Raw genomic sequence first — 24,564 nt, 5'->3', positions numbered from 1 at the left:
CCTTATTTAAAATTTCTATATTTTATCTGTTAAAAATGTTTTTTACATTGATTTAAATTATTTTTAAAAATACTGCATTAAAATATTTATTTTAATGACTAAAATTTTTGATGCTCCCTTAAATTTTTATCTAAGGCGAGTGTCTCACTCTACTCACCCTATTCCTGGCTCTGGGGCTTGGCACTTAATAGGTGCTCCATGAATGTGATTTAAATAAAAGAACTTACCTATGTTCTCTCATCAGGGCTGGGATTTGAACCCAGGTCTGCCAGGCTGGAGAGTATGAACTCTTAGCTCTAGGTTTCCATCAGAGGATGGAGGCCTTGGTGTTGCTGGCCATGAGTTCATCCTGGCCCTTGTGACCCTGACATCTTGTGTGTTCTGGGCTTCTCCTAGGAGGAGACTCCGCTGTTCCTGGCTGCTCGGGAGGGCAGCTATGAGGCCGCCAAACTCCTACTGGATCACTTTGCCAACCGGGAGATCACCGACCACCTGGACAGGCTGCCACGTGATGTGGCCCAGGAGAGGCTGCATCAGGACATTGTGCGCTTGCTGGACCAGCCCAGCGGGCCTCGCAGCCCCCTGGGCCCTCATGGCCTGGGGCCCCTGCTCTGCCCACCTGGGACGTTCCTCCCTGGCCTCAAGGCAGCACAGTCAGGGGGCAAGAAGAGCCGGAGGCCACCAGGGAAAGCAGGGATGGGACCACAGGGCACCCGGGGCAGGGGCAAGAAGCTAACACTGGCCTGCCCAGGCCCGCTGGCTGAAAGCTCGGTCACACTGTCTCCTGTGGACTCTCTGGACTCCCCGCGGCCCTTTGGTGGGCCCCCTGCATCCCCGGGAGGCTTCCCCCTCGAGGGGCCCTATACAGGTGCCACTGCCACGGCTGTGTCCCTGGCACAACTTGGTGGTGCGGGTCGGGCAGGTCTAGGGCGCCAGCCTCCCGGGGCCTGTGTGCTCAGCCTGGGATTGCTGAACCCCGTGGCTGTTCCTCTCGATTGGGCCCGGCTGCCCCCACCTGCCCCGCCAGGTCCCTCGTTCCTGCTGCCGCTGGCACCAGGACCCCAGCTGCTGAACCCTGGGACCCCTGTGTCTCCACAGGAGCGGCCCCCACCATATCTGGCAGCCCTGGGACATGGTGAGGAGTACCCAGTACCCGGGGCTCATGGCAGTTCCCCAAAGGCTCGCTTCCTCCGGGTCCCCAGTGAGCATCCCTACCTGACCCCATCCCCTGAGTCCCCTGAACACTGGGCCAGCCCCTCACCTCCCTCACTCTCTGACTGGTCTGACTCCATGCCTAGCCCAGCCACTGCCACTGGGGCCACGGCCACAGCTGCTGGGACACTGCCTGCCCAGCCTCTCTCCCTGTCCGTCCCTGGCCCCCTAGTTCAGGCCCAGACCCAGCTGGGGCCCCAGCCCGAAGTCACTCCCAAGAGACAGGTGTTGGCTTGAGATTCTCCTCAGTTCTTGGATTTTGGGGGGTTGAAGAGATACCCCATTGTGATTCTCTTTCTCTCTCCTCTCTTTCCTGTAATCCTTTTTCATTCTTTTTTTCTTTTCACCAATCCTCCTGCACCCCTACCCCTGCAGTGTGACTGAGATAGCTCACCAACCTAGAGCTTCAGTCTTCCTTTATTTTTAAGGGGTTCTGGCTGACCCCCATCCCAGGGTCTTGTGATGGGTCTTGGACCTTCTCCTGTTCTCCTCTCTTCTGTTCTCCTGTTCTCCCCTTCTTGCCTCCTCTGGCCTCTTTCCTCACACTCTGACATGAGTGGATTATTATTTTTTTTTACATTTTGTATAGAAACAAATTCATTTAAACAAACTTATTATTATTATTATTTTTTACAAAATATATATATGGAGACACTTCCTGCCCCCTGCAAACTTCCCAGTGCCCCCGTGGGGCTGTCTCTGGGCTCATTTGGCCAAGCTGGATTCTGTGTACTGAGTACACAGGCATGACTGGGATCCTGTGTACTGAGTACACGACCCTGGTGTGTACCAAGTAGGCACCTTTGGGCGCACCCTCTGGGGCCAGGGGTTGACAAGATGTGGGAGTTTCCTCTCTACCCCACCTCCCTCACTTCACTGCATTCCAGGTGGAACTTGTTCTGTAGCTTTGCTGTGGGAAGGGCCCATCTGCCTCAGAGAGCCTCCCCTCAGACTACCCCTCCAACCCTAGAGCCTGGGTCCCCTCCCTTTGGGAGCTGGGGTTTTGGATGGTGGGAACATGACCCAGGGAGATATATGCATTTTATTTCGTCTCCCTGTACATATGGAACTATAGGATGGAAAGTAGCTGCTCGAGTGGCCCCTCTCCTGGTCCTCTGCTGGCCCAGCCCCATGGCAAAATAGAAGTATTTTTAGGCTATTTTTGTAGCATGGCTTCTGATCACAATGTCTGTGTAGCTAAATTCCCAGGCTTTGCATTGTACAGCCCCCACTCCTGTCACCACCTAATAAAGACATAGTTGATACTCAGTGCCATTGGTCTGTGTCTAGATAAGGTGGGGAGTGGTGGTGGTGGGGCTTCTGTCTCTCCAAGGCTAACTCGAGCTCCCATCTTGGGTTAAACCATTTGGCTTGCCTGCCCACTTGTGCTTCTTCCTCTTTTGGTAGATGACTCCACTGATTGGATTGGATCAGGGGTGGTCACCTGACTTATGAGCCTATTAGGTTTACTCAAAAATGTTGTTGAACAGAATACTGAGAAAGCCATCAGTTAGCAGACTTTTAAGGCACCAGCAGATTAACAAATATGGGTGGCCATATTGGAGTGGTGTAAACAGCAGAAGAATGGAGTTCATATGCAGGGAGAATCAAAAACAAGTGCTCAAATGATCCTAGAGTTGGAAGGAGTATCTCAGGTTTAGAAGTATCAGTCCAGTTAATTGGGCATTTATTTCATTGACATCACAGTTATTTATTAGTTGACTTCTAAGTGTCTGGTGCTAGTTTTAATTTTTTTCAGTTTTTTTAAATTGATTTGAGAGAGGAGAGGAGAGAAAGACATCAATTTGTTGCTCCACTTATATATGCATTTGTTGATTGATTCTTGTATTTGCCCTCACCAGGGATCAAACCTGCAACCTTGGTGTGTCAGGATGACACTCTAACCAACTGAGTCACCCAGCCAGGGCTGGTGCTGGATTTGTATGAAAGTAGCCTCGCCTGACCAGGTGGTGGCGCAGTGGATAGAGCATCGGACTGGGATGTGGAGAACTCAGGTTCGAGACCGAGGTCGCCAGCTTGAGCGCGGGCTCATCTGGTTTGAGCAAAGCTCACCAGCTTGGACCCAAGGTCGCTGGCTTGAGCAAGGAGTTACTCAATCTGCTGAAGGCCCATGGTCAAGGCACATATGAGAAAGCAGTCAATGAACAACTGAGGTGTCTCAACAAAAAACTGATGATTGATGCTTCTCATCTCTCTCCGTTCCTGTCTGTCTGTCCCTATCTATTCCTCTCTCTCTGTCTCGGTAAAAAGAAAAAAAAAAAGAAGAAAGTAGCCTCTATTGCATGCTTCCTTGGGGTCTGGAGACAATGTTGTGCCCACGTAATAAATACTCTGCTACATACACCAGCTTGGCTGGGTTTCTATGTCTTGCAACCAATGTGCTCCAAGACAAGTTTGTGTTCACACTGGGGTGTTCCAGGAAAAGATGAAGGGATAATTAGTTTGCTGATTCCCCTGTCCGTTGGAGTGCTCTTGGTTGCATATAACACAAATCAACCCACCTGGCTTAAGCAAACAAAAATTTATTAGCTCATATAGCTAAAAGACCAACTTCAGGGGAGATTTGATCTAGTGACTAAAATAATGACTGAATTTCTCTTCATCTCTACAGATTTTTCTCTGGGCATCAGTGTCATCCTCAGGCTCCATGTGATACCCTACCCAACTTCTCTTTCCACCCACACAGCTCTAGCCCTTCTGTGTTAACAAAATAGGTACAAAGAGCATTGACCATATTGCACTTTCCAGGGAACTGAGATGCTTCTAGCCTTGGGGTTGATTTTGTATTGACTCCAGTTGGGTCATGAGCCTATTCTCTTACTGAGTGTTTCCCAATGTTGGTATTATTGATATTTGGTGCCAGATCATTCTTTGCTATAGGAGATTCTCCTGTCATTATAGGGTTTTTTTTTGTTTGTTTGTTTTTTGTATTTTTCTGAAGTTGGAAACGGGGAGGCAGTCAGACAGACTCCCGCATGCACCCGACCAGGATCCACCCGGCATGCTCACCAGGGGGCAATGCTCTTCCCATCTGGGGTGTTGCTCTGTTGCAACCAGAGCCATTCTAGCACCTGAGGCAGAGGCCATAGAGCCATCCTCAGCGCCTGGGCCAACTTTGCTCCAATGGAGCCTTGGCTGCGGGAGGGGAAGAGAGAGACAGAGAGGAAGGAGAGGGGGAGGGGTGGAGAAGCAGATGGGTGCCTCTCCTGTGTGCCCTGACTGGGAATCAAACCCGGGACTCCTGCATGCCAGGCCAACACTCTACCACTGAGCCAACCAGCCAGGGCCTATTGTAGGGTTTTTAATGGCATCCCTTACCTTACCCACTAGATGACCCTTCTCCACTGTGGCAACTAAAATATCTCCAGGCATTGCCAGTTGTCCCCTGGAGGTGGTGATGGTGCTGAGGATTGCTTGCTTGCTTTTCAGCACCACTACTCTACTTATTCACTTGCAGTGATCGGCAAACCATGGCTTATGAGCCTCATGCGGCTCTTTGGCCCCTTGAGCGTGGCTCTTCCACAAAATACCATGTGCGGGCACTACCTCGATAAGGAATGTACCTACCTATATAGTTTAAGTTTAAAAAACTTGGCTCTCAAAAGAAATTTCAATCATTGTACTTTTGATATTTGGCTCTGTTGACTAATGAGTTTGCTGACCACTGGATAGGACATACTGATCCTATTTTTAAGACTTTTTTTTTAGATTTTTATTTACTGATTTTTTTTAGAGAGAGTGGAGAGAGAGGGAGAGGGAAGGAGGGGTAGGAGCAGGAAGCATCAACTTGTAGTAGTTGCTTCCTGTATATGCCTTGAGCAGGCAAGCCCAGGGATTCGAACTGGAGACTTCAGCGTTCTAGGTCAATGCTTTATCCACTGCGCACCACAGGTCAGAAGATTTGTTTATTGTTTTTGTTTTTTAATTTTTAGAGAGAGAGAAAGAGGGAGGGAAAGCAGAAAGCATCAATTTAGTAGTTGCTTCCGGTATGTGCCTTGACTGGGCAAGCCCAGGGTTTTGAATCAGCAACTTCAGTGTTCCATGTTGATGCTTTATCCACTGTAGTACCACAGGCCTGATTTTTAAAATTAAAACTAAGTTTTTTGTTTTTTTTTTAATTTATTGACTTTAGCAAGAGAAGAAGGAAGAGAGAGAGACAGGAACATTGATTATTCCTGTATGTGCTCTAACCAGGGATTGAGCCGGCAACCTCTGTGCTTCTAGATACCAACCGAGCTATCCGGCTCGGGCCATACTGATTTCTTTTTCTTTCTTTCTTTTTTTTTCCGACAGAGCCAGAGAGAGACACACAGAGAGGGACAGATAGGTACAGAATAGACTGGAAGGGAGAGAGATGAGAAGCATCAATTCTTTGTTGCTGCAACTTAGTTGTTCATTGATTGTTTTCTCATATGTGCCTAGACCAGGGAGGGGGGCCTACAGCAGAGTGAGTGATCCCTTGGTCAAGCCAGCGACCTTTGGGCTCAAGCCAGCGACCATGGGGTCATGTTTATGGTCCCATGCTCAAGCCAGAGACCCCACGCTCAAGCCAGTGACCTTGGGGTTTTGAACCTGTCACACCTGGGTCCTGGGTGTCCCAGTCTAATGCTCTATCCGCTGTGCCACGGCCTGGTCAGGACATGCTGATTTTTAAAAGCAATCAGTCTGTGCTCTGGAACTGAGAGTGGTAAATTGAGGGGTAATCTGGTTTGCAGAAGCAGGAATTCTGTGGAAGCAACTAATAAATATTTCATGCTGCTTCCCAGAGATTTCCAGTGGAAATGAACCCCCACAGCTGCCGCCGGGATAAATTGCCTAACAACACATGCTCTACTAGCATCTTTTCCTGTCTTTTCTTATTACTCCACTTGCCTGCTTGTATTTTCTGGGGTCACCTCCAAAATAAAACTTCCCCTCAAATCCTTGTCTCAGGGTCTGCTTCTGGGAGAACCCAAAATATGACAACGATTTGTTGATATAGAGCGGGAGTTTGCAAATTTATATGAGACTGTACTCATGTTCAGTCATGAAATTTAATTCATAAAATTAAATTTCTCAGCTAGAACTCTTGTGTTCATTGCAGCACTATTCATAGTAGACAAAATATGGGAACAACCTAATGTCAGTCATGGATGAGTGGATAAAGAAGATGAATGTATAGGCCCTGGCTGGTTGGCTCGGTGGTAGAACGTCGGTGTGGTGTGCAGAAGTCCTGGGTTCGATTCCCGGCCAGGGCACACAGGAGAAGCGCCCATCTGCTTCTCCACCCCTCCCCCTCTCCTTCCTCTCTGTCTCTCTCTTCCCCTCCCGCAGCCGAGGCTCCATTGGAGCAAAGATGGCCCGGGCGCTGGGGATGGCTCCTTGGCCTCTGCCCCAGGTGCTAGAGTGGCTCTGGTCGCAACAGAGCGACGCCCCGGAGGGGCAGAGCATCGCCCCTGGTGGGCATGCCGGGTGGATCCTGGTCGGGCGCATGAGGGAGTCTGTCTGACTATCTCTCCCCGTTTCCAGCTTCGGAAAGATACAAAAAAAAAAAAACAACAAGATGTATGTATATCTTTGCACTAGCAATGTGCCTTTCAGGAGAACTAGGAGTTTGCCAAGAGGCTAAAAGAATGGGAAAAGGAATAGCTTGGGGAAGGGCAAAATGGTGTGATGGAGTATAGAACCCTCATAGGAAGGCTTAGCAATTTGTAATGGCTGGGTCTATGCCTCACTTCCTTACTTATTATTAATTTAATAAATGGATGTGTGTCAGTTTGCATGGAGCAATAGCTGGATTTGGAGCTGGAGAAGGTAGCAGGGGCCAGATCACAGAGTCTTACATGTGAAAATGGGGAATTTTAAACTTTACTCTGAGGGCAATGGGGAGCCATGGAAGGTCCCTGAGTAGAGAGGGAACACAGGCAGAGCTCCTGTTCTTGTGGCCAGTGCAGAGGAAAGGCTAGAGGACTGTTGCAGCTTAAGTTAGGGTGGAGTGAGGGGATGGGGAAGTTGAGAAGGAAGAGTAGAGAAGATCTGGCCACAAATTAATTCTGGGGAGAACAGGAAGAGGAATTGAGGGGCTGCCGTCACTCAGAGAGGTTAAGCATTGGCAACATATGTATAACAACATCAGGTGACCCACTTCTCCCCGCCTTGAGGGCAGGGCTGGAGGTGCATTTTCCTTGGGACAGGGGCCTTGCCCAGCACATAGTGGGTAGTGAGGTGAACTGGGGACACTGATGCAGTGCGGAGTGCATTTGTTACAGCCATACACAACAAGAAATCTTAATTAGCTCTTTCTTACTTTTTGCCACGAGAGCCTCAGGGAGAGCAGGGAAGCAGACTCTGGAGTCTCCAGTTTCCAGGAGGGAAAAACCCCCAGAGAATCATCAGCTGAGCCCTGGGGGGTCTCATTAGTGGCTGGGTGCCCCTGGGACAGCAGCTCCAGGCACCCACTATATAACAGGACCCGGGTCCTCAGGCTCTCCTTCCTCAGGTAGTGAGCAGTGAGCAGTGCGGGCGGGAAGCCGTAGTGGCCATAGTGAGTGTGAATTCGGGGCCTTGGCTGAGCTGGAGAAGCCACTCAAGCCCACCCTCAGCTCATGTGGGCTGAACACATGGGGTGACAAATGCATACATGCCTGCTTTGCCCAGCAGGCCCACACACGCATACATACATGTAACCTAGAGCTTCATAGGCATGAATGCACATTGTCATAGAGTCATTCAGCAGTGAGGCCTCCAAGGTGATGGGGAAGGGGCTCCTGCTTTCAGGGGAGCTTCCTGATGAGAAGAAAGAGGAAAAGGAAAGACTCCAGACCCTAACCCCATGCGTTCCTTGTCCCTCACCATCACCGCAGTAATGGCATTGGCTGTCCCTGAGCTCAGCACCCACTGACTCCCACTAACTCTCCTACCAAGCAAGCAGCTGACCCAGGCTCTGTCCATAGGTACAATTCAATAGATTTCAGGTATGCAAATAAGGACATTTCTAGTCCTGTAACCTGACTTCCTTTTGGCCAGGCATTCTTATCTGTCATAATTTAGACTGCTTGAGGCAAACTCAAAGTCACAACTTCTAAGCTGTTGCAGGGTTAAATTTCAGCCCCAATCAGGAAGTCCTCTTTCTTTCTTCTTTTTCTGGGGTGGGTACAGGGGGCTGGCAGAGATATCACCTCTGTGGTGAGGATGGACTGGGGCCTGGCTGTCTGTAAGAGTCCACCATACTCGGTGTGTGTCTGCCCTGGAATTCTTGAGCAGAACAGGGTCCCCAATACTCCTGGCTGGATGGATCCCATCCCACCCTCCTGACACAGTTCCCATGTCCTGCTCTTTCTCTCACACCCACATCTTAAACTGTCAGAAAATTCAGTGGGCCCCAGCTACACAATCTCTCCATAATTGGCCAACTCTGTTTGTTTTTTTTAAATTAATTAATTTATTCATTTTTAGAGAGGAGAGAGAGAGGGTGAGAGAGAGACAGAGAGAGAAAGAGAGGAGAGAGAGAGGGCGAGAGAGAGGAGAGAGAGGGGGTGAGAGAGAGAGAGAGAGAGAGGGCGAGAGAGAGACAGAGAGAGAGAGAGAGGAGAGAGAGAGAGAGAGAAGGAGGGAGGAGCTGGAAGCATCAACTCCTATATGTGCCTTGACCAGGCAAGCCCAGGGTTTTGAACCGGCGACCTCAGCATTTCCAGGTTGACGTTTTATCCACTGCGCCACCACAGGTCAGGCCCAACTTTTTTTTTTTGTATTTTTCTGAAGCTGGAAACGGGGAGGCAGTCAGACAGACTCCCGCATGCGCCCGACCGGGATCTACCCGGCACGCCCACCAGGGAGCGATGCTCTGCCCATCCGGGGCGTCACTCTGTCACGACCAGAGCCACTCTAGCGCCTGGGGCAGAGGCCAAGGAGCCATCCCCAGTGCCCGGGCCATCTTTGCTCCAATGGAGCCTCGGCTGCGGGAGGGGAAGAGAGAGACAGAGAGGAAGGAGAGGGGGAAGGGTGAAGAAGCAGATGGGCGCTTCTCCTGTGTGCCCTGGCCGGGAATCGAACCCGGGACTTCCACACGCCAGGCCGGCACTCTACCACTGAGCCAACCGGCCAGGGCCACAGGCCCAACTTTTAACACCTTCACGGTCCCCACTCGGGTCCAGCCCTCATCCTAACTTGGAGCAGCCTCCTACTCGATCTCCTGCCTTCCACCCATGTTCCCTGAACTCTGTTCTCTCACAGTGGCCAGAGGACATCCGGGAACAACTGAGTTAGGTCATGTCCCTCCTTTGCTCAGAGTCCTCCATGGCTCCAACATCACTAGGTGTAGAAGCCAAGGTTCTCACTGTCACAAGACTCTACAAAACATGCTCTCATCATCTACCACACCCATTTTCCTCCCTCTCACTTACTCCTTCTATCCCACTTTTCTTCATTGCTCTTCCTGTTTCAGGCACAGTTGAGCCTCAAGGCCTTTGCACTGGCTATTGCGGTTACCTAGGACATTCTACCCTCTAGTATCCTCTTGACTAATTTGCTCATTTCTTTCAAGTGAGAATTTAAGGCCTTTGCCTGGCTGGAGAAGCCACCTTGGCCCATCCTCAGCCCTAGAGGTGAGATTTGAGAACGAGGGAGGGGAAACAAGAAATTTCAGAGTGACCAATATTAAACCTCAACAAGCCTTTTTCTGACCATCTTATGTAACATTGCAACCCTCCTCAGATCCCTTGATTACTCTTTAAGTACTCTGCTTATCTTTCTCTGTAGCACTTATTTTTCAATATACAGTCTCATTTAGTTAGCACGTTCACTACTTATTGCTTGATTCACTTCTCTAGAACTTTCTACTCCTCCAAAGCTTGGACCTCTGCCTGTTTAGTTCCCTGGTATGTCCTCAGTGCTCAGAGCAGGCCTCAGCAAAGAATAGGTACACAGTGAATTTGTGTAGAATGGAAGGTGGGCCTCCGAACTCACAGCCCTTTAAAGCACAGCCTCCAGAGACGGACTTGTAGTTTGAATCCTGGCACCACAGTGGTGAGATGAGCAGATTATACCATATATGCTCTGCTTCCCTAGCAGTGAAAAGCCAAGACTAACAATCCCATCTTTTCCTCACAAAGGGTCTGATTTCAAAGAGTTTGCAGCGCTGCTCAGAAAATCTTTTTTTTTTTACAGTGACAGAGAGAGAGTCAGAGAGAGGGATAGATAGGGACAGACAGACAGGAACGGAAAGAGATGAGAAGCATCAATCATCAGTTTTTCGTTGCAAGACCTTAGTTGTTCATTGATTGCTTTCTCATATGTGCCCCGACCGGGGGCCCTCAGCAACAGAGCAACCCCCTGCTTGAGCCAGTGACCTTGGGTTCAAGCTGGTGAGCTTTGCTCAAACCAGATGAGCCTGAGCTCAAGCTAGTGACCTTGGGGTCCCGAACCTGGGTCCTCTGTGTCCCAGTCCAACGCTCTATCCACTGCGCCACCGCCTGGCCCTAAACATGTTTTTTAGGACCACAGCTCATTCTAGCTTGTGGTTTGCTTGTTATTTTGTTTCAATTTAACAATGTTTTGTGATATTCAGAAATTATATATTTATTTATTGATTTTACAGAGAGAGAGAGAGAGAGGGCAAGGGAGTGAGAAGTACCAGCTCATTATTGCTTCACTTTAGTTGTTCATTGTTTGCTTGGCATATGTGCCTTGACCGGGCAAGCCCAGGGTTTTGAACCTGCAACCTCAGCATTCCAGGTTGATGCTCTGTCCACTGTACCACAACAGGCCAGGCAGAAATGATATTTTTTGATAGTCATATCCAAATTCTTTATTCTCTTTGAAGTCTTCTAGGTAATTGAGTGTCTACCATTCTCTCTATAAGGGGTCTGATGTTCTCTCTGATGTTGTTGAATTTACAGTAAAAGAGCTCATGTCAGACGCATGCTCTGGGCATCTTTGCCCAGTGTGCTGCTTCTTAGGTCTGGATTTCTTTTTTTTTTTTTTTTTTTTTTTTTCATTTTTCTGAAGCTGGAAACAGGGAGAGACAGTCAGACAGACTCCCGCATGCGCCCGACCGGGATCCACCCGGCACGCCCACCATGGGGCGACGCTCTGCCCACCAGGGGGCGATGCTCTGCCCATCCTGGGCGTCGCCATGTTGCGACCAGAGCCACTCTAGCGCCTGAGGCAGCGGCCACAGAGCCATCCCCAGCGCCCGGGCCATGTTTGCTCCAATGGAGCTTTGGCTGCGGGAGGGGAAGAGAGAGACAGAGAGGAAAGCGCGGCGGAGGGGTGGAGAAGCAAATGGGCGCTTCTCCTGTGTGCCCTGGCCGGGAATCGAACCCGGGTCCTCCGCACGCTAGGCCGACGCTCTACCGCTGAGCCAACCGGCCAGGGCCAGGTCTGGATTTCTTAAGTATAGTCTGAGATTCTTGATCTGGACTTCTACTTTGCTTTAGTTTCTGAAGCTTTCAAATCAAGATTTTTCTTTTTCTTTTTTCATAACATGAATCTTTTAGCAACCCTTATTGGAGTTTTCCTAAGCTGAATATTCTTTTAGTTTCACTTGTGCTAGGTCAGGGGTTGGCAAACTACAGTCTGAGGGCCAAATCTGGCCCCCATCTGTTTTTGTAAATAACGTTTTATGGAAACACAGCTGTGACAGTCATTTGCATGTGTCTAGGGTTGCTTTTACACCAGGATGGAGGAATAGAGCAGTTAAGACAGAGCTCGTGCAGACCACAAAGTCTAAAATATTTGCCATCTCGCTCTTTCCAGAAAAAGTATGCACCCCTGTGCTGGATCAACTTGCTTCCTACTAACTGGTTTTCCTTTCTTCGTGAATAAAATGGGCATTCCTCTCTCACTGCTTATTTGCTTCTGTTAAGTTCTTTGATGGTGCTGACTTGTCTCATCTTTATAACCAGAATATCTCTGGACTTGACCAAGCACACTTTTGTTGTTTTTATGGGGGTTACTGGCTTGAGCGCAGGCTCATCCGGCTTGAGCACGGGGTCTCCAGCTTGAGCGTGCCATGACTGTGAGTTGATGTTTCTCATCTCTCTCATCTGTGTGTCTGTTCCTGCTTGTCCTTCTTTCTCTCTTTCTCGCTAAAAAACAACAAACAAACAAAAAACAAAATGAAAGAAATGTCCTTGTGTTGTCCATTTATTTTCTTTTTAAAAAATTGAAATGCACTTGACATATAGCATTGTGTAAGTTTAAGGTGTACAACATGTTAATTTGCTATATGTGGCCCTGGCTGTTTGACTCAGTGGATAAAGCCTCAGCCCAGCATGCCAATGTCCTGGGTTTGATATCTGGTCAGGACACACATGAGAAGCGACCATCTGCTTCTCTCCCCTTTCTCTCTCTCTTCCGCAGCCAGTGCTTGATTGGTTTGAGTGTTGGCCCCGGGCGCTAAGAATAGCTTGGTTGATTGGAGCATTGGCCCCAGATAGGGGTTGCTGGATGGATCCCGGTCAGTGTGCATGTGGGAGTCTGTCTCTTTATCTCCCCTCCTCTCACTTAAAACAGAAAATTGATACATTTATATGTTGTAATGTAATTGTCATCGTAGCAATAATTAGCACCTTTGTTGTGTCATAGAATTATCATTTCTTTTGTGTGGTGGGAATAATTAAGATCTTGTCTCTTAGCAAGTTTGATAATTATAACACAATATTATTGCCTATATATTCACTCTTCTGTGCATTAGGTCTCTAGGACTTACGTATCTACTAGTTGCAAATTTGTCTCCTCTTCCTCTGCCCTCCACCCCCTGGCAACTACCATTTTACTCTGTTTTTTTTCTTTTTTTTTTTTGTATTTTTCTGAAGCTGGAAACGGGGATAGACAGTCAGACTCCCGCATGCGCCTGACCAGGATCCACCCGGCACGCCCACCAGGGGGCGACGCTCTGCCCACCAGGGGGCGATGCTCTGCCCCTCTGGGGCATCACTATGTCGCAACCAGAGCCACTCTAGCGCCTGGGGCAGAGGCCAAGGAGCCATCCCCAGCGCCCGGGCCATCTTTGCTCCAATGGAGCCTCGCTGCGGGAGGGGAAGAGAGAAACAGAGAGGAAGGAGAGGGGGAGGGGTGGAGAAGCAGATGGGCGCTTCTCCTGTGTGCCCTGGCCGGGAATCGAACCCGGGACTTCTGCACGCCAGGCCGACGCTCTACCACTGAGCCAACCGGCCAGGGCCATTTTACTCTGTTTTTGAGTGACTCTTCCACATACCTGTTTTTTTTCTGTCTGACTTATTTCACTTAGAATAATGCCCTTAAGGTCCATCCATGTTGTTGTAAATGGCAGGACTTCAGTTTTTCTCATGGCTGAGTAGTATTCCACTATATATGTCTCCTCATCTCCATCATCCACTCATCTGTTGACAGGCACTTAGGTTGTTTCCATATCTATGATTTTCTTGTTATTGAAGAGACACTTGCTAGCTGGGTGATATTAGGAAAACAAGAGACATCATCTCTGAGTCTCTCTTTTCTTTTTTGTAAAACAAAGATGGTTCTCTTACCCCACTGGACCCTACAGCATAGGAGACCCTTAGCAAATTGTTCTATTGCATTTACTCTGTCTTTTCTTCTCAGACTTTTGAAAAGCAGTGAGAAAATGCCACCTGGCTGGTGACTGAGTTTGTGCTGGTGGGTTTCTCCGACCTCCCAGACCTGAGGACCACCCTCTTCATGCTGTTCTTCTTCATGTACCTGGTCACTCTCAGTGGCAATGTCACCATCATCACCATTATTTGTGTGGATTGGACCCTTCACATGCCCATGTACCGCTTCCTGGCATTGCTGTCCCTCTCTGAGACTTGCTACACGCTGGTCATCATCCCTAATATGCTGGTTCATCTGCTCATGGACAGCCAGGCCATCTCCATTGCTGGTTGTTGGGCTCAGATGTTCTTCTTCCTGAGTCTGGACTGTAGCCACTGCTTCCTCCTGACCCTGATGGGTTATACCGCTATGTAGCCATCTGCTCTCCCCTGTGTTATTTGGTGATCGTGAGACCTACAGTCTGCCTCTGCCTGGGAGCCCTGGTTTTCTGTTGGGGGTTTTTGGGGGCCTCAATTGAGACCAGCATGATTTTCTCCTTGCCCTTCTGCAGCAGTGACCAAGTGGAGCACTTCCTCTCTGTGACACCACCCCAGTCCTGAAGCTCAGCTGTGCTGAAAGTGCGGGCAAAGGCCCTGGCCGGTTGGCTCAGCGGTAGAGCGTCGGCCTAGCGTGCGGAGGACCCGGGTTCGATTCCCGGCCAGGGCACACAGGAGAAGCGCCCATTTGCTTCTCCACCCCTCCACCGCGCTTTCCTCTCTGTCTCTCTCTTCCCCTCCCGCAGCCGAGGCTCCATTGGAGCAGAGATGGCCCCGGCGCTGGGGATGGCTCTGTGGCCTCTGCCCCAGGCGCTAGAGTGGCTCTGGTCGCAATATGGCGACGCCCAGGATGGGCAGAGCATCGCCCCCTGGTGGGCAGAGCGTCGCCCCCTGGTGGGCGTGCCGGGTGGATCCCGGTCGGGCGCATGCGGGAGTCTGTCTGACTGTCTCTCCCTGTTTCCAGCTTCAGAAAAATGAAAAAAAAAAAAAAAAGAAAGTGCGAGCAAAGCTCTGGCCACCTTCTTCCTCAGCATCCTCGTGGTGCTGGTTTCTTTTCTCCTCACCCTTCTCTCCTACGCCTTCATCGTGGCTGCCATTGTGAGGATTCCCTTGGCTGTCGGCCGGCACAAGGCCTTCTCCACCTGCGCAGCCCACCACACTGTGGTCACTGTGTATTTTGGCTGCGCCTTCATCATCTACCTGTGGCCCGAGTCTGGAGGAAACCCTGGCCAGGACCGCTTGGTGCTGCCTTCTACACGGTGGTGGCCTCTGCTGAATCCTGTTGTGTATACTCTGCACAACAAGGAGGTGAGGGTGGCTCTGAGAAGGACCCTGGCACCAAGCTGCAGGGTTTTAAAATAAACATATGCTCTCCATTCCTGCTCTAGCTCTTTCATGACTGTGTGCCCCGCCTGACATTCAGGCCCTCTCCACCCTGGGAAGACGGACCACTCATTTAAGACAAGACCTTAAATGAAATAGCTTATTTAATCATGCAATTAAAAAACAGTGTCTGGGCCCTGGCCGGTTGGCTCAGCGGTAGAGCGTCGGCCTAGCGTGCGGAGGACCCGGGTTCGATTCCCGGCCAGGGCACATAGGAGAAGCGCCCATTTGCTTCTCCACCCCTCCGCCGCGCCTTCCTCTCTGTCTCTCTCTTCCCCTCCCGCAGCCAAGGCTCCATTGGAGCAAAGATGGCCCGGGCGCTGGGGATGGCTCTGTGGCCTCTGCCCCAGGCGCTAGAGTGGCTCTGGTCGCAATATGGCGACGCCCAGGATGGTCGCAACATGGCGACGCCCAGGATGGGCAGAGCATCGGCCCCTGGTGGGCAGAGCGTCGCCCCATGGTGGGCGTGCCGGGTGGATCCCGGTCGGGCGCATGCGGGAGTCTGTCTGTCTCTCCCTGTTTCCAGCTTCAGAAAAGAAAATGCAAAAAAAAATAAAAAAATAAAAAACAAACAAACAAACAAAAAAAAAAACAGTGTCTGAGACCCAGCATGAACTCCATTAAGTCTGCCTTCTTTCTTGCTGACTACCTTGACTTTGGTGGGGGCCTGTGGGCAGAATGCAATACAGTCTGCAGTGCAGGATAGTTACCAGTGGAGGGCACCAATGACCCCGCCCAGCTTTGACAGGCAGTGGAGGATAGTGATTTAGTCAGCAGTGAGCAGGGATTGGTACTGAGTCCAGCATCCCTTTATTTTGTCTCATTCAGAACTTTTCTGACTTTTGGGGTGTGGGTAGCTGTTTGTCACCAACCCAAGGCTGCTTTTATTTTCCTGGACACTTGGCTGCAGTTGTTTTCATGATTAGCCTTTAACTCTCTTCTTTTTGGGGTGTTTCTCTTACGTACCTTGACTGGGCAAGCCCAGGGTTTGAACTGGCGACCTCAGCATTGCAGATTGAGCTTTATCCACTGTGCCACCACAGGTCAAGCTTTTTTTTCCATATTTAACTGAAATTCTGCATCCATTAAGCAGTGACTCCCCACCTCCCCCTCCTCTAAGTCTCTGGGAACCTCTAATCTACTTTCTGTTGCTATGAATTTTACATTTTAGGTATTTTATATATGTGAAATCATTTAATATATGTCCTTTTGTGTCTGGCTTGTTTCACTTAGCATGTTTTGAAGGTTTCCCATGTTATAATATGTATCAGAATATCATTCTTTTTGATGGCTGAATAATATTCCATTACACTGATATATATATTTTGTCTATGCATTCATCTGTTAATGGAAACTTTGGTTGTTTCCACCTTTTTAAAAAATTTTTCTATTTTTATTTATTTATTCATTTTAGAGGAGAGAGAGAGAGAGAGAGAGAAATGAGGGAGGAGCAGGAAGCATCAACTTCCATATGTGCCTTGACCAGGCAAGCCCAGGGTTTTGAACCGGTGACCTCAGCATTCCAGGTCGACGCTTTATCCACTGCGCCACCACAGGTCAGGCTGTTTCCACCTTTTGTCTACAAGTAGTGATGCTCTGAACGTTCATGTATGAAGATTTGTTTGCATTCCTATTTTCAATCCTTTTCGGTATGTATTCAATACCTAGGAATGAAATTGTTGGATCTTAATTAACTTGTTTAACTTTTTGAGGAATCACCAAACTGTTCTCCATAGCTGTGGGTTCCCATAAGCAGTGTATGAGCGTTGCAATTTTTTCAAATTGTTGCCAACACTTGTTATATCCCATTAAAAAAAGTATAGCCATCCTAGTAGATGCAAAGTGGTATCTCACTGTGATTTAGTAGTTCACTTTTGTTTAATTAAACCCTGGTAATATATCTTCTCTGAATCCAATAAAATGACACAAGAAATCGATAACAGAAAAAAAACTGGACACTTCCCAAATATGTGACAATTAAGCAACACATTTTTTCTTTTTGTTTGTTTAAAAAAGAAGAGAGTGCCCTGGCCGGTTGGCTCAGCGGTAGAGCGTCGGCCTAGCGTGCGGAGGACCCGGGTTCGATTCCCGGCCAGGGCACACAGGAGAAGCACCCATTTGCTTCTCCACCCCTCTGCCGCACTTTCCTCTCTGTCTCTCTCTTCCCCTCCCGCAGCCAAGGCTCCATTGGAGCGGGGATGGCCCGGGCGCTGGGGATGGCTCTGTGGCCTCTGCCTCAGGCGCTAGAGTGGCTCTGGTCGCAATATGGCGACGCCCAGGATGGGCAGAGCATCGCCCCCTGGTGGGCAGAGCGTCGCCCCTGGTGGGCGTGCCGGGTGGATCCCGGTCGGGCGCATGCGGGAGTCTGTCTGACTGTCTCTCCCCGTTTCCAGCTTCAGAAAAAGGAAAAAAAAAAAAAAAAAGAAGAGAGAGACACAGGAAGGGAGAGAGATGAGAAGCATCAACTCGTAATTGTGTCACTTGAGCTGTTTATTGATTATTGCTCATCCAGTAGAGGCATATTTAATGGTGGGCACACTGGGAGCACACCCTGGGCCCCGACTTCTGAAGGGCCCCACAAACTCCCAACTACATACTTTTTTCCTAATGACAAGTGTGGTTTCATATGTGCAATTTTAACATTAATAGTACATAATATTTTTATTTATTTAAAAATATGGTTAGGGGCCCTGGCTGGTTGGCTCAGTGGTAGAGCGTCGGCCTGGTGTGCGGAAGTCCCGGGTTCAATTCCTGGCCAGGGCACACAGGAGAAGCGCCCATCTCCTTCTCCACCCCTCCCCCTCTCCTTCCTCTCTGTTTCTCTCTTCCCCTCCTGCAGCCAAGGCTCCATTGGAGCAAAGATGGCCCGGGCGCTGGGGATGGCTCCTTGGTCTCTGCCCCAGGCGCTAGAGTGGCTCTGGTCGCGGCAGAGCGATGCCCCGGAGGGGCAGAGCATCGCCCCTGGGCGTGCTGGGTGGATCCCGGTCGGGCGCATGCGGGAGTCTGTCTGACTGTCTCTCCCTGTTTCCAGCTTCAGAAAAATACAAAAAAAAAAAAATTAAAAATAAAAATAAAAATATGGTTAACATGTATTTTTATTTTCCCTATCTCTCTCTCTTTTTTTTAAGGGGCCCAATATTTTCTTCTGCACCCAGGGCCTCAACTGACCTTAATCTGCCTCTGTTGACCAGGGGGCTCTAGCTGAGCCTGTGACCCTTTGCTCAAGCCAACAACCTTGGGCTCAAGCCAGTGACCTTTGGGCTCAAGCCAGTGACCATGGTATCATGATGTTGATCCCACACTCAAGTTGGTAACTCCGTGCTCAAGCTCGTGAGCCTGTGCTCAAGCCAGATGAGCCCACACTCAAGTGGCTACCTTGGGGTTTCAAATGGGGGACCTCAGCGTTCTAGGTTGATGCTCTATCCACTGCACCACCACCAGTCAGGTAGATTAGAAAATACTTTGAGATGAATGAAAATTTAAACACAACATACCAAAACTTATAGAATGCAGCAAAAGCAGTGCTCGGATGTGTCATGGCTATGAGTTAATGCTTTTCATCTCTCTCTCTTCCTGTCTGTCTGTCCCTGTCTGTCCCCCACCCTCTCTCTTTCTTGCAAAAACAACAACAACAACAAAAACCCAAAACAAAAACAAACAAACAAAAACTATAAGAAGAGACTTTTTCTTTTCTTGCCTCTATTTGAGTCTGTGTGAAAAGGTGATGTCCGGAGCTTCTGCAGACATCTTGTAACAATATCCAAGAATGGCAGAATAGAAAAAATAAAAAACTCTGTCTCTGACATTTCTTGGTATGTAACAGGATAAATTGTCCATTTTATTTATGAATATTATTTAAACCCATTTGCATTTGGGTTTTTCGATATCTGCAGCCCGAAACCCAGCCCTCAAGCTGAACCGGTTTTGCTACACCCCCCCCCCCCCCCCCCCCGCTATTATCCAGAGGCCAAAGACTGAGGGCAAGATTTAAGCAGTTCTAAGGAGTAAAGATGGCTCATTTTCTTTCCAATCTAGCTTCATCTTTTGGGAGGCTCCTCTGTCCTCATGGTTCTACTGAAACTTTCGCAATTCCTTTTCTGCTGATCCAATATTGGAGAAATCGGGGGTCAGAAGTAGTATATAAATATGTTGTAAAACATGGATTGCAGTGTTCCTTTAGTGTGAAGGGGTTACCTTAACCTCCTCTTTGGGAAAATAGAATTTGACATATGTGTTTGTGTCAGATAGGGTTTTCTTTTATCTCTTTTCTAGGAGAAGCATTGGCAAAATTAAAGAAAGAATGACTAGTGGCACAATGAGGAATTAAAAGTTATGGCCTGACCAGGGGGTGGTGCAGTGGATAGAGCGTCGGACTGGGATGCTGAGGACCCAGGTTTGAGACCCCGAGGTCGCCAGCTTGAGCGTGGGCTCATCTGGTTTGAGCAAAAATTCACCAGCTTGGACCCAAGGTCGCTGGCTCAAGCAAGAGGTTACTCAGTCTGCAGAAGGCCCGTGGTCAAGGCACATATGAGAAAGCAATCAATGAACAACTAAGGTATCGGTCCTGGCCGGTTGGCTCAGCGGTAGAGCGTCGGCCTGGCGTGCGGGGGACCCGGGTTCGATTCCCGGCAAGGGCACATAGGAGAAGCGCCCATTTGCTTCTCCACCCCCCCCCTTCCTCTCTGTCTCTCTCTTCCCCTCCCGCAGCCAAGGCTCCATTGGAGCAAAGATGGCCCGGGCGCTGGGGATGGCTCCTTGGCCTCTGCCCCAGGCGCTAGAGTGGCTCTGGTCGCGGCAGAGCGACGCCCCGGAGGGGCAGAGCATCGCCCCCTGGTGGGCAGAGCTTCGCCCCTGGTGGGCGTGCTGGGTGGATCCCGGTCGGGCGCATGCGGGAGTCTGTCTGACTGTCTCTCCCCGTTTCCAGCTTCAGAAAAATACAAAAAAAAACAACAAAAAAAAAACAACTAAGGTGTCACAATGCGCAACAACAACAAAAAAAACTGATGGTTGATGCTTCTCATCTCTCCGTTCCTGTCTGTCTGTCCCTTTCTATCTCTCTCTCTGACTCTCTCTCTGTCTCTGTAAAAAGAAAAAAAAAAGTTATTTTATATCACTTCTATTAGGATGGTTAGTACAAAACCCCCAGAAAATAACAAGTGTTGGCAGAGTTATGGAGAACTTGTTCACTGTTGATGGGAATATAAAATGGTGCAGCTGTTGTGAAAAACATGGTGATTCCTGAAAAAAAAAAAAAGAATAACCATACTATTTAGCAAGTCAACGTCTGGGTATACATCCAAAAAAATTTTCTAATTCTGCTTATACGAGGTATATAGAGCAGTCAAATTTACAGACACAAGGTAGAATGGTGGCTTCCAGGAACTGGAGGGAGGAGTGGATGGAGTTTTAGTTTTGCAAGATAAAAAGTTCTACAGATGGATGGTGTGATAGCTGCACACAATGTGAATACATTTGATGCCACTGAAGTGTATACTTAAAGGCATTTAAGATGGTAAATCTCATGTTTCATATATTTTACCACAATTAAAAGTAAAAAATAAAATTTAGAAAACTTTGCTATGAGAGGCAGTCAATATTAGCAAGAGAAGATTCTACTTGTCTTGTAGATACCTTGGCACTCAAAGATCTAAAGGCACTTCCCTAGACAAGGAGAACCACAGACTGGTGCTACTATACTCAAGGTGGCACAATATTCACACACCTCTCCTCATACATGCAATAGGCCACTGTGGGGAATATCACCTAAAGAATCATCCATTCATGCATCCAGTTTGAAATATAAGCTCTGTTCTTCATTTTAATTTTTTTTAAATCAGGTGAGAAGTAGGGAGGTGAAGAGACAGACTCCCACATACGCCCAGACTGGTATCCACCTGGCAACTCCCATCTATGGCTGATGTTCTGCCAATATGGGACTGCTGCTCTGTTGTTTGGCAACTGAGCCATTTTCATGCTAGAGGTGAGGCCATGGAGCCATCCTCAGTGCCCGGGGCCAGCTTGCTTATTCAAGCCATGGCTTGGGGAAGGGAAACGAGGGTAGAGAATCAGATGGTCATTCTCCTGTGTGCCTTGACTGGGAATCAAACTCGGGACTTCCACACGTGGGGTGACGCGCTACCGCTGGGCCAACTAGCCAGGGCCGACTATCTTAAACCATTTTAAGTGCACAATTCAATGCCATTAAGCACATTGACATGGTTGAGCAGCCACCATCACTATCTGGCCCCAGAACTTATTTGCCTTGTAAAACCGAAACTCTGTTCCTAGTAAACCCTAATTTTCCACCCTCTCTCCCCCAGTCAGTGGCAACTATCTGTCTACTGTCCCTCGGATTTTGAATGCTTTGAGTACCTCATATAAGTGTTCAATATTTGCCTTTTTGTGACTGTTTTATTTTTCTTAGCATCATGTTCTCAAGGTTTGTCCATCTGATATAGTCCCTAAACCCAAATGCTGCCATCATTGACTTCCTGGCCTCCATACTTAAACCTTGGTGTTCTCTTGAGGCTGCTGAGAAAGGCACAAGCTCTTGCTTTAATTGTCTCCTCAAGATCATCTTTGTATCACTGCTTCCTTGTGAGCCCCAAATTACCAGACTTAGTCCATTTAAATTGTAGTCTGCATGGAGGGAGAGACTGCCTTAATATGATTATGGTCCCTTCCATCTTTGCTTTCCCAGGACACGTCTCTCTCTCTCTCTCTCTCTCTCTCTCTCTCTCTCTTTTTTGTATTTTTCTGAAGTTGGAAACAGGGAGGCAGTCAGACAGACTCCCACATGCACCCGACCGGGATCCACCCGGCACGCCCACCAGGGGGTGATGCTCTGCAAATCTGGGGCATCGCTCTGTTGCAACCAGAGCCATTCTAGTGCCTGATGCAGAGGCCACAGAGCCATCCTCAGTGCCCGGGCCAACCTTGCTCCAATGGAGCCTTGGCTGTGGGAAGGGAAGAGAGAGACAGAGAGGAAGGAGAGGGGGAGGGGTGGAGAAGCAGATGGGCACCTCTTCTGTGTGCCCTGGCCGGAAATCGAACCTGGGACTCCTGCACGCCAGGCCGACAGTCTACCACTGAACCAACCGGCCAGGGCCCTCTCTCTCTTTTTAACAGTGGCAAGAAGTAGCAAACACACAAACATCCTGGCTTCTGCCAATCACTTGCTAGAGGGCTTACAGACTCAGTAGGCAATAATCTGTCATGGAAGACATCATGGTTTTACCTACTGGTTTGCCATGACACAACATAGATCAACAACTTTTCATCTTCTAAACATGTCTTCATGACCTGATTGTTAAGTCAATGCCTGATAATTTAGGTTTTTATTATCACAGAATGTCACTTCTGGCACTTATTGCAGCAGAACCAACTTCTGGTGTTAACTTTTATATAGTTATTGTACAGTATGAGATACTGTAACAAAGAGACCCTGAAACACAGTAGCTGAAACAGGATAGACACTATGCTTTCTTCATGTAACAGTCTAGGTGGGTGGTTCAGGGATGGCAAAGTGACTCTGCTTTAATTAAATCATGGCTTCCACTTCTGAGTCCAAAGTGAGTCCTTTAGCTCCGGCTATCACATCTATATCCCAGGCTACAGGAAAGGGTGTAAGGCTCATGGGAGCATACACCCTTTCCTTTCAAGGATTGTGGATGTGGTGGTCATCACATCAATTCATATCCCATACTTCTGTCAATCACTGATCTGTACTCCCTCACAGTGGTTTTATTATTTGGAGAATATCAAATCAATAAAATCATATTGTATGTAATCTTTTGAGACTCGTTCCTTTCATTTAGCATAATATTTTTGAACTTGTGGATAGAGAATACTTGCCCATCCTAGTTTTATTGAGATATAATTGACATATTACACTACATAAGTTTAAGGTGTATAATAATTTTTTGATGAATATATATTTATAATAAAGTAATTATAACAATAGGTTTAGTTAACATTTATAGCCTCAGATAGTTACAATTTTTGTGTGTGTTTGTGACAGAGATAGGGAGAGAGACAGAGAGAGGGACAGATAGGGACAGACAGGCAGGAAGGGTGAGAGATGAGAAGCATCAATTCTTCGTTGCAGCTCCTCAGTTGTTCATTGACTGCTTTCTCACATTTGCCTTGACTAGGGGGGGGGGCTACAGCAGAGCGACTGACCCCTTGCTCAAGCCAGCGACCTTGGGCTCAAGCCAGAGACCTTGGGCTTAAGCCAGTGACCTTTGGGCTCAAGCCAGCAACCATAGGGTCATGTCTATGATCCCATGCTCTAGCCAGTGACCCCATGCTCAAGCCTGTGACCTTAGGGTTTCGAACCTGGGTCCTCTGTGTCCCAGTCCGACACTCTATCCACTGACTGCACCACTGCCTGGTCAGGCTATTTTTTTTTTTTTTGTATCTTAAAAGTTCTCTTGTGGTGACAGATCCTACATCTTAGTTGGATCTTAGCAACTTTCCAATATATAAACAGTGCTGCTAACTATGGTCTCCATACTGTACATTACATCCTCAAGATTATTTTACAACTATCAGTTTGTATCTTTTGACCACCTTCACCCCCATCCCCTTCAACCCTTGCCTCTGACAACCACAAATCTGTTCTTTGAGCATAATTATTTTATGATCCATCTAGGTTGTTCTGTGTTTCAATGGTGTGTTTTTTGTGGGGGAGGAAGAAACTTTCCTTACCCTCAAGGTTCTTGTGGCATGTCTAATAATCAAGTAGACATGAGACAGATTAACAAGCGAAAACGACCAAATTAATTATACACGTATTTATGGGAGCTCTGCATACATTTGAGAGTCAGAGATCCCACATACATGAGCGGTTCAAAGACAGGAAGGGAAAATGAGGCATACATGACTTTCCAAGCTAAGGATAAGGTAAGACACCTTGTGGCTTCAGAGCAGAGAAAGGTAATTGCAGGATGATAAGGAGATGTTCAGTTTGCATTGCCCTATAGATAGGCCAGAAAAAGTTATTTCTGATCATCTCTTATTATGGGCAAGGCTCCTAATTCAAATTCTTCTAGGTAGTGCAAGGGGAATGGGGCAGAAATTTTTCCTGAGCCTGCAGGGTCTTTGTTGCTGTTAGCTCAAAGCAATCTCTTATTACAGAGGCACATCTTGTGGTGACTTGTTCTGAACCTACATTTTTTATTGCTGAGCAGGATTCCATGGTAAGGATGGACCACAGTTTGTTTAACCTATGGATGGACATTTTGGTGTTTTTTAGTTTTTGGCTATTACAAATATGGCCCTTATAAACAATTGTAAGCATGTTTCGTGTGACTTAGTCTGTTCAAAGTCCTCTCTGGCTTCCCAACTCACTTAAAATAAAATTCAATGGAAGCACAGGAGA

At 48.2% G+C, this 24,564-nt stretch overlaps 2 protein-coding genes across 2 annotated transcripts in view; both read left to right on the top strand.

Annotated features, from left to right (window-relative positions):
• Positions 1-2,476, top strand: part of NOTCH3 (notch receptor 3) — a 35,931-nt gene extending 33,455 nt beyond the window's left edge. Inside the window, exon 33 of the mRNA XM_066348205.1 lies at positions 397-2,476. Coding sequence (XP_066204302.1) covers positions 397-1,449 — 1,053 coding nt within the window. The 3' untranslated portion in view covers positions 1,450-2,476. The remainder of the gene's footprint in view (positions 1-396) is intronic.
• An 11,414-nt stretch (positions 2,477-13,890) lies between these two features.
• On the top strand, positions 13,891-19,173 carry LOC136388309 (olfactory receptor 10T2-like). The gene is made up of 3 exons (XM_066360223.1): positions 13,891-14,174; positions 14,831-15,107; positions 19,147-19,173. Exons 1-3 carry the CDS (start codon positions 13,891-13,893, stop codon positions 19,171-19,173), a joined length of 588 nt encoding a protein of 195 aa, XP_066216320.1.
• Positions 19,174-24,564: the final 5,391 nt, after the last annotated feature.

The sequence above is a fragment of the Saccopteryx leptura genome, chromosome 1 (genome assembly GCF_036850995.1).
Source record: "Saccopteryx leptura isolate mSacLep1 chromosome 1, mSacLep1_pri_phased_curated, whole genome shotgun sequence".
In the NCBI taxonomy this organism is placed as follows: Eukaryota; Metazoa; Chordata; class Mammalia; order Chiroptera; family Emballonuridae; genus Saccopteryx; species Saccopteryx leptura.
The sequence above is the reverse complement of the archived record's forward strand: the minus strand, read 5'-3'. Positions and strand labels throughout refer to the sequence as shown.

What these genes read in the sequence shown, in the direction of transcription:
- LOC136388309 (XM_066360223.1), top strand. Translation starts at nt 13,891, where the DNA reads ATGCTGTTCTTCTTCATGTACCTGGTCACTCTCAGTGGCAATGTCACC. An exon ending in CTGATGGGTTATACCGCTAT is followed by an intron (nt 14,175 to 14,830) that starts GTAGCCATCTGC and finishes CTTCTTCCTCAG; the next exon opens with CATCCTCGTGGTGCTGGTTT. An exon ending in ATACTCTGCACAACAAGGAG is followed by an intron (nt 15,108 to 19,146) that starts GTGAGGGTGGCT and finishes GCTATTATCCAG; the next exon opens with AGGCCAAAGACTGAGGGCAA.